The 9,024-nt window shown below is 46.7% G+C and overlaps 1 protein-coding gene across 1 annotated transcript in view; it reads left to right on the top strand.

Annotated features, from left to right (window-relative positions):
- The first annotated feature begins 3,943 nt into the window (after positions 1-3,943).
- Positions 3,944-9,024, top strand: part of LOC139421975 (cGMP-dependent 3',5'-cyclic phosphodiesterase-like) — a 28,747-nt gene continuing 23,666 nt past the window's right edge. The window contains exon 1 of the mRNA XM_071173118.1: positions 3,944-4,278. Coding sequence (XP_071029219.1) covers positions 4,174-4,278 — 105 coding nt within the window. The 5' untranslated portion in view covers positions 3,944-4,173. The remainder of the gene's footprint in view (positions 4,279-9,024) is intronic.

The raw sequence follows: 9,024 nt of genomic DNA, 5'->3' as shown, positions 1-9,024 counted from the left end.
ATACCAAGCTATAAACACTACATATTGGTGCACAATTTCTACTTCAAATATCAAAGGGATGCAAATGCCACTCTTTTTGTGGAACGACCCATCTCCTCTTCACGTGCTGCAGAGATGCTGCTGCTCAGATAGACACCATAACAGCATTCCGCTGTACTGAGAGGGTGGACTGGGGTTAGAGCTGTGAAGACGGGGCCCTGTTCCAGCTGTTTGGGACTGTGACTGACAGGTGACAGCGATGGGCCAGGCATGTGGAAACTCCTTCTTGTGCCGTAGTCAGCAGTTCCAGCCATCGACAACAGCAGAGATGTAAGTTTATACATGTTGATGCGCTGGGTGGTTGTGTCTGAAGTACAACAGAATATGTTGATTATACATCATTATCTGAGTACCTGATTGTGATAATGAAATGTTGATATCATTGTATATCATTCAAAGTTGAATTTGTCTTTGAAATACAATGTGTATGGTTTTTGTGTTTCTTAAAATCATTATCCCACCGTTCCTTTTATGTCTGAGGTCAGGATGCTGTGGCCATTAAAAATCCTCTTTGACTTGGTTGGTTGATCAAAGCAAAACATTACCGATTTAATAAATCCACTTCTACTGTAGAAGAAGCATAGAAATAAAAGGCCTGTCAGTGTTTGATCATTTCTCCTTCAAAATAAAAAAAAAAGTCTGAAGAGGTAGAGAAGTAGATTATTTCTACACCCTAGATCTCTGATGGTAAATTGTTTATTGTAGCCTTTGATATGGATGTGTTTGCAAAAATGGCTTGCCTAAAACACTGTAGTAGGTAGTCTCTTCACACTGCCGCTGTATCTAGAGTCTAGACTATTTGAATGGCAATCACAGTCCATTTTTGTCATAAATAAAAACATTTCAAGACTTTGATTGTTTATTAAAGCAAATTAAGTGCCTGTGGTAAATGAGAACAAGCACCAACATGAATCATCCACACAACAACGTTGTTTCCATTCACCATCATGCTAGCCCATTGCCTACCTCTGCCTTTCATTAAAAACACATAGGTTAACACACCAGATCACACACACCTGCTGTTCCCAATTTCAATGTTTTCCCACATTCTATTATTATTTTTAAATTTAACTAGTCAAGCCAGTTAAGAACAAATTCTTATTTACAATGACGGCCTACCAGGGAACAGTTGGTTAACTGCCTTGTTCAGGGGCAGAACGACAGATTTTTACCTTGTCAGCTCGGGGATTCGATCCAGCAACCTTTCGGTTACTGGCCCAACTCTCTAACCACTAGGTTACCTGCCACCCCATTATAATTCTCCCAGGTTTATATCGTCATTTTGATGTAACAAAGGGTTTAGGAAAGGATTTCTGGCATGTTGTGTGTAGCTACAGCACATTAGACCCCCCACCACTCTCAATCTCCCATAAAGTTTTATTGGTGCTCTTGTGGGGCTAAGTGCCTCTCGCTCAATAAAAGGGCTTTCTAATATCCTTTTATTTTTCAGCTGTCTGTCATTAGCTGTGAGGCTGTGTGGGTAATTGCTTTACATTAGGAACTCAGGGCTGTTGAAGAGGCTCAGTCACCCTAGTAACAACCATGCACTCCATTCACCCCCAGTTCTTAAATCACTACCCCCATTAAGCTTCACACATTACCATAACCTGCTCATATTTGACGCAGATTGGCATTAAGATGACTCATGTACCGCAGGCAGCTCTGCAGAGTGATCACTAGCTGGCACAGCCACAAAGTCATACAATCGGTTTTTAACCCTAACCCTAACTTTAACCACACAGCTGACTGTCATTTCTTTTATTTTTTTTATTTCACCTTTATTTAACCAGGTAGGAGAGTTGAGAACAAGTTTCCATTTACAACTGCGACCGGGCCAAGATACAGTAAAGCAGTGCGACAAAAACAACAACACAGAGTTACACATGGGATAAACAAACATACAGTCAATAACACCATAGAAAAGTCTATGCACAGTGTGTGCAAATGTAGTAAGGTTAGGGAGGTAATACCTAACCCTAACCTTAAATTAAGACCAAAAATATATTTTTGTTTTCGTACATTTTTACAATAAAGCCAATTTTGACTTTGCAGCTGGCCCATCGAGCGGAAACCGCTCAGTTCTGCCTCCAGGGCAAAACTCGTGACAACAAATGTCAACCTGCATATTTGACACAAAAATTCTACATTCATTATGGAATCTCACATTTTAGTGCAGCTTTTTTCACTTCCCATCATGCAGACCTTTAGATGTTGCTGACTGGTCTGTCATTTAATTACCTTCTGACATAGACTGAATCATTTTTCTACGTTTAATGGAAGTGGTTCTCTTGCAATGAGAAGACTTGCATGCCAATTACTGGTACAACATGTTCTAGAAAAACTTTTTCAGTGGTCCATCATGGAACTAGATTAGAAACCAAAGAGGGAATATCTTCCTGGTGGTGTCATGAATCTTTAAAGGCTTTATGAAGGAAAAAATAGACTGAGGTCTTAACATTTGTTAAAAAAAATGTTTTCTTATTATTTATAATAATTTGTACCATTTGTATAACTCATGTTTGGTCATGTCAATAAATTGCCTATTACATGCTCAAATGAATCTTTTTATTAACTCTCTGCCAGTCAGCTCTCATTCAGGGGTAATTGATTCAGTATAATTATGTACATGATAAAAAAAGCATTCAGATATAATTAGGTTTTTCTGCTTGAAAAGAGATTATGTTTATTTTATTCACAACTAATAGAATCACACAAGCCTATGAAGTTTCCTTTGTGTTATTATCTGTGTCTTATTTCACAATTATGCTAAATGCACATGCTGATGTATTTATGGGTGTTTTCTTTGCTGTGCTTTTCAGTAGGTGCAGCAGCTTTGACCTCTTGACAGGGGACAGGCCTGTTCTGATATCAGGGTCTTGGTTCTTTGCTCTCATTATCATACAAAGGAGATTGCGTTGCATATGATTCCCCCGATGTTCTGTGTTCAGCTTTAGCCTATCAATAACAAAACCTTTTAACTGGAAAGTCATATACTATCACTTCATGGCTGTTTAGTTGCTCATATGACTCAGAGTCAAATGGATCTTGTGTCAATGGAGATGACTCTTCAACGGGATGTTTACACAGGACCATTATTCATGTCACATTAATGTCATAACATCCTCCTGGATTATTAGAATGTAATAGAAATATAAATCCCTTAATTTAATTAAAACTTAAACAGAAAAAAATAAATATGACCCAAATAAATATGACCATAGGCTATGTAAGGGTACACTACAGACCAACCTGACAGTGCTATTATATGTTGATAGGCTTGTGCATGTGATAGAATGTTGCTCCATGAAGCCTTGTGTTACCGGAGCTTGCAAAAAGGGAACCCCCACCCCCACTGAGCCAGCCTCTCTGACCCTGGGCTGAAACAATATCTCTCACTCGTTGGCACTTAGATCGATATCCCTGTGAGTGTGAGAGTGAGAGATAGAGAGAAACTAGGCATTTCATGTTTGCTTCTCTATCTGTTTTTGGAGCCCTGCAGTTTTTCTGGAGCAGGTGGAGATGGCATTGGAGATATTCACAGACACTCACACAAAAATGCAGTTTCCATACCAGTGTGCAGATACTGGATTGCCCAAACCACACATGCAGACACACGCACACATGCACATGTACACACAGGCACACACAACATAATAACCACACACAGTACTGTAATATATATTCCATTTACCAGTTGCTTTTATCCAAAGCAAATTACAGACATGAATGCCATTTTTACATGTGGGTGGTCCCTGGAATCATACCCACTGTACTGGCGTTGCAAGATCCATAATTTACCAATTGAGCTACAGAGGACCAGAGAGAAGGGGGGCAGGGCAGAGTAGAGAAAGAGTTAGGGAGGAGGAGATTTGAAGAGAGACTTGAGAGAGAGAAAGAGAGAGGGAAAAGGAGAGAGTGAGAAGCCTGGAGCATGTGTAGATATGGGTAGGCTTGTTTATGTACTGAGACTCTGTCTCCACTGACAACCAGGAGAGTGTTAGAGGAAGAGAGCCAAGGAGACTGATAGAGACGTAGGGTTAGTGGCTGAAAGACAGAGAGAGACAAATAGAAAACGAAACATAGAGATAAAGAAAGTGATAAAGAGGGAGAGGAGGGCGCTATAGAAACACAGGTATGCTGCAGGGGGTTCTTATTGCCCTCTTTCGCTTCTTCAGGGGAGGGGGACGGCAGGTGTTCCCGCCGGTGGAGGAGAGAGGGCCATATTCAAACTCCGTACAGGTAAGACTCTGCTCTCCTTTCCCTTATCTTCCTTCTTCTAGCCCCAGGACATACAGTAGTAAAAAGTGTTCCAGCCTCCTGCCACGTGTCCAGTAGCTGAAAAAGTATCCATTGTCAAACTTGAGTAAAAGTAAAGACACTTTAATAGAAAATGACTCAAGTAAAAGTGAAAGTCACCCAGTAAAATACCACTTGAGTAAAAGTCTAAAAGTATTTGGTTTGAAATATACTTAAGTATCAAAAGTAAAAGTAAAAATTATTTCCCTATATTAAGCAAACCTGACAAAGATTTTCATGCTTTTTAAATTTACGGATTGCCAGGGGAGTACTCCAACACTCTAACATAATTTACAAACGAAGCATTTGTGTTTAGTGAGTCTGCCAGATCAGAGGTTGTACGGATGATCAGGGATGTTCTCTTGATAAGTGCGTGGATTGGACCATTGTCCCGTCCTGCTAAGCATTCAAAATGTAACAAGTACTTTTGGGTGTCATAGAAAATGTATGGAGTAAAACATATATTCATTTATTTAGGAATGTAGTGGAGTAAAACTAAAAGTTGTCAAAAATATAAATAGTAAAGTACAGATACCACAAAAAAACTACTTAAGTAGTTCTTTCAAGTATTTGTACTTAAGTACTTTACCACCACTGCATGTGTCTGCACTCTAAGAACTATAGGACTGGCTTGTGTGTCTGTGAGATACTGTATGATCGGACACCATAGAGACAGCTGTCAGTCACATTTCAGCTGGAATCATTTGACATGCAGTAGTGAGCAAATCCCTGTGAGAGAGAGATGGTTCCCTCATGTTCAGAGTTGGAGGTATTTACATGTTCAATGCTCAGCTGATTTGTAGATGCTTCTGGATTGGCTGTTTAGTTGGCTGTGCCGGTTGGTCAAATGGTTCATGCTTTACTGATGGCAACGTGGAGTGTATATGTGTGTATCTGTCACGTTCTGACCTCTATTTCCTTTGTTTTGCATTTATTTAGTATGGTCAGGGCGTGAGTTGGGTGGGCAGTCTATGTTTGTTTTTCTATGTTTTGGGGCAGTTCTATGTTTTCGGCCTAGTATGGTTCTCAATCAGAGGCAGGTGTCATTAGTTGTCTCTGATTGAGAATCATACTTAGGTAGCCTGGGTTTCACTGTTTGTTTGTGGGTGATTGTTCCTGTCTTTGTGTTTGCACCAGATAGGGCTGTTTTGAGTTCTCACGTTTCTTGTTTTCGTTAGTTTGTTCATGTATAGTGTCTTAATTAAAATACAATGAACAACCACCACGCTGCGTTTTGGTCCGCCTCTACTTCACAACAAGAGAATCATTACAGAATCACCCACCACAACAGGACCAAGCGGTGTGGTAATGGGCAACGGAAAAAGCAACAGCAGGAGCAGCGCGAGGAGGTATGGACATGGGAGGACGAATTAGACGGAAGAGGACCCTGGGCTCAGCCAGGAGAATATCGCCGTCCCAAAGAAGAACTGGAGGCGGCGAAAGCGGAGAGGCGCTGGTATGAGGAGGCAGCGCGGCGTCGTGGATGGAAGCCCGGGAGTCAGCCCCAAAAATTTCTTGGGGGGGGGCTAACAGGGAGTATGGCTACGCCAGGTAGGAGACCTGAGCCAACTTCCTGTGGTTACCGGGGGGCTAGAGAGACCGGGCAGGCACCGTGTTATGCTGTGGAGCGCACGCACGGTGTCCCCAGTGCGGGTGCACAGCCCGGTGCGGTACATTCCAGCTCCGTGTATCGGCCGGGCTAGAGTGGGCATCGAGCCAAGTGCCATGAAGCCGGCTCTACGCATCTGGTCTCCAGTGCGTCTCCTTGGGCCGGCTTACATGGCACCAGCCTTGCGCACGGTGTCCCCGGTTCGCCTGCATAGCCCAGTGCGGGCTATTCCACCTCGCCGCACTGGCAGGGCGACCGGGACCATTCAACCGGGTAAGGTTGGGCAGGCTCGGTGTTCAAGAGCTCCAGTGCGCCTGCACGGCCCGGTCTATCCGTCACCACCTCCACACCCCAGCCCTCCGGTGGCAGCTCCCCGTACCAGGCTGTCTCTTCGGCCCATCCGTCCAGAGCCTTCCTCCTCTCCAGCGCTGCCGGAGTCTCCCGCCTCTCCGGCGCTACCAGAGCCTTCCTCCTCTCCAGCGCTGCCGGAGCCTCCCGCCTGTCCGGCGCCTCTGCCGGAGCCTCCCGCCTGTCCGGCGCCTCTGCCGGAGCCTCCCGCCTGTCCGGCGCCGCTGCCGGAGCCTCCCGCCTGTCCGGAGCCTCCCGCCTGTCCGGCGCCGCTGCCGGAGCCTCCCGCCTGTCCGGCGCCTCTGCCGGAGCCTCCCGCCTGTCCGGCGCCATCGGAGCTTCCCGTCTGCCTAACGCCGCCAGCGCCGCCCGTCTGCCCAGCGCCGCCAGCGCCGCCCGTCTGCCCAGCGCCGCCAGCGCCGCCCGTCTGCCCAACGCCGCCAGCGCCGCCCGTCTGCCCAGCGCCGCCAGCGCCGCCCGTCTGCCCAGCGCCGCCAGCGCCGCCCGTCTGCCAGGAGCCGCCAATGCCGCCCGTCAGCCAGGGGCCGCCAGTGCCGCCCGTCAGCCAGGGGCCGCCAGTGCCGCCAGTCAGCCAGGGGCCGCCAGTGCCGCCAGTCAGCCAGGGGCCGCCAGTGCCGCCAGTCAGCCCAGCGCCAGCGCCGCCAGTCAACCAGGGGCCGCCAGCGCCGCCAGTCAGCCAGGGGCCGCCAGTCAGCCAGGGGCCGCCAGTCAGCCAGGGGCCGCCAGTGCCGCCAGTCAGCCAGGGGCCGCTAGAGCCCCTCTGTCCCGAGCAGCTGTCCCTCTGTCCCGAGCAGCTGTCCCTCGGTCCCGAGCAGCTGCCGCCCCTCTGTCCCGAGCAGCTGCTTCACCTCTGTCCCGAGCTGCCCCTCTGTCCCAAGCAGCCCCTCTGTCCAGTGGGGTCATTGAGAGGGGTGGGCATGGTGAGTAAGCCACGGAGGCGGACAATAAGGCGGACTAAGACAATGGCGAAGTGGGGTCCGCGTCCCGCGCCAGAGCCGCCACCGCGGACAGACGCCCACCCAGACCCTCCCCTATAGGTCAAGGTTTTGCGGCCGGAGTCCGCACCTTTGGGGGGGGGTACTGTCACGTTCTGACCTCTATTTCCTTTGTTTTGCATTTATTTAGTATGGTCAGGGCGTGAGTTGGGTGGGCAGTCTATGTTTGTTTTTCTATGTTTTGGGGCAGTTCTATGTTTTCGGCCTAGTATGGTTCTCAATCAGAGGCAGGTGTCATTAGTTGTCTCTGATTGAGAATCATACTTAGGTAGCCTGGGTTTCACTGTTTGTTTGTGGGTGATTGTTCCTGTCTTTGTGTTTGCACCAGATAGGGCTGTTTTGAGTTCTCACGTTTCTTGTTTTCGTTAGTTTGTTCATGTATAGTGTCTTAATTAAAATACAATGAACAACCACCACGCTGCGTTTTGGTCCGCCTCTACTTCACAACAAGAGAATCATTACAGTATCTGTGTCTTTGTCTGTGTATTTATGTGATGAAAGGAGGGAGATAGAGCACGCTGAACACCTGTTAACGTAGTCACCTGTTAACAGTCACCTGTGATGGAAGCCAGGCAGAAGGGGAACATTAATATTTTGGAATCCCCTGCCAAGTCACCTTCTTTGGCCCTCTGATGCTATTTTCGTTGTTGGAGGATTCACAAAAAAATCTTGTTGGACCCTCACACAAATCACAGGCTCCAAAGCTGCAGGAGGACAGGTCCTTGTCTATATATAGGCATGTTCAAGGTTTTTACGTATTTGGCTACGGTGTATGTAAACTTCCGAATTCAACTGTAAATATAAGACAAAACACATCACAACAAGAGAGACAACACAACACTACATAAAGAGACCTAAGACAAACACATAGCAAGGCAGCAACACATGACAACACAGCATGGTGGCAACAAAACATAACAACATGGTAGCAGCACAAAACATGGTACAAACATTATTGGGCACAGTCAACAGCACAAAGGTCAAGAAGGTAGAGACAGCAATACATCACACAAAGCAGCCACAACTGTAAGTAAGAGTGTCCATGATTGAGTCTTTGAATGAAGAGATTGAGATTAAACTGTCCAGTTTGAGTGTTTGATGCAGCTCGTCCAATTGCACAGGGTGGGGTTCAGACCCAGGGCCTCAAGCTTAATGATGAGCTTGGAGGGTACTATGGTGTTGAATGTTGAGCTGTAGTCAATGAACTGCATTCTTACATAGGTATTCCTCTTGTCCAGATGGGATAGGGCAGTGTGCAGTGTGATGGCAATTGCATCGTCTGTGGACCTTTTGGGGTGGTAAGCAAATTGAAACGAGTCTAGGGTGACAGGTAAGGTGGAGGTGATATGATCCTTGACTAGCCTCTCAAAGCACTTTATGATGACAGAAGTAAGTGCTACGGGGCGATAGTCATTTAATTCAGTTACCATTGCATTCTTGGGTACAGGAACAATGGTTGACATCTTGAAGCATGTGGGGCATCAGACTGCGATAGGGAGAGATTGAATATGTCCGTAAACACACCAGCCAGGACGCGGCTAGGGATGCCGTCTGGGCCGGCAGCACTGCAAGGGTTAACAATTTTAAATGTCTTACTCAACTCGGCCACGGAGAAGGAGAGCCCACAGTCCTTGGTAGCGGGCTGCGTCAGTGGCACTGTGTTATCCTCAAAGGGGCAAAGAAGGTGTTTAGCATGTCCGGAAGCAAGATGTCGGT

The sequence above is a fragment of the Oncorhynchus clarkii genome, chromosome 12 (assembly GCF_045791955.1).
Source record: "Oncorhynchus clarkii lewisi isolate Uvic-CL-2024 chromosome 12, UVic_Ocla_1.0, whole genome shotgun sequence".
Lineage (NCBI taxonomy): Eukaryota > Metazoa > Chordata > Actinopteri > Salmoniformes > Salmonidae > Oncorhynchus > Oncorhynchus clarkii.
Note: the sequence above shows the minus strand (reverse complement) of the source record. Positions and strands in the feature narration are given on the sequence as shown.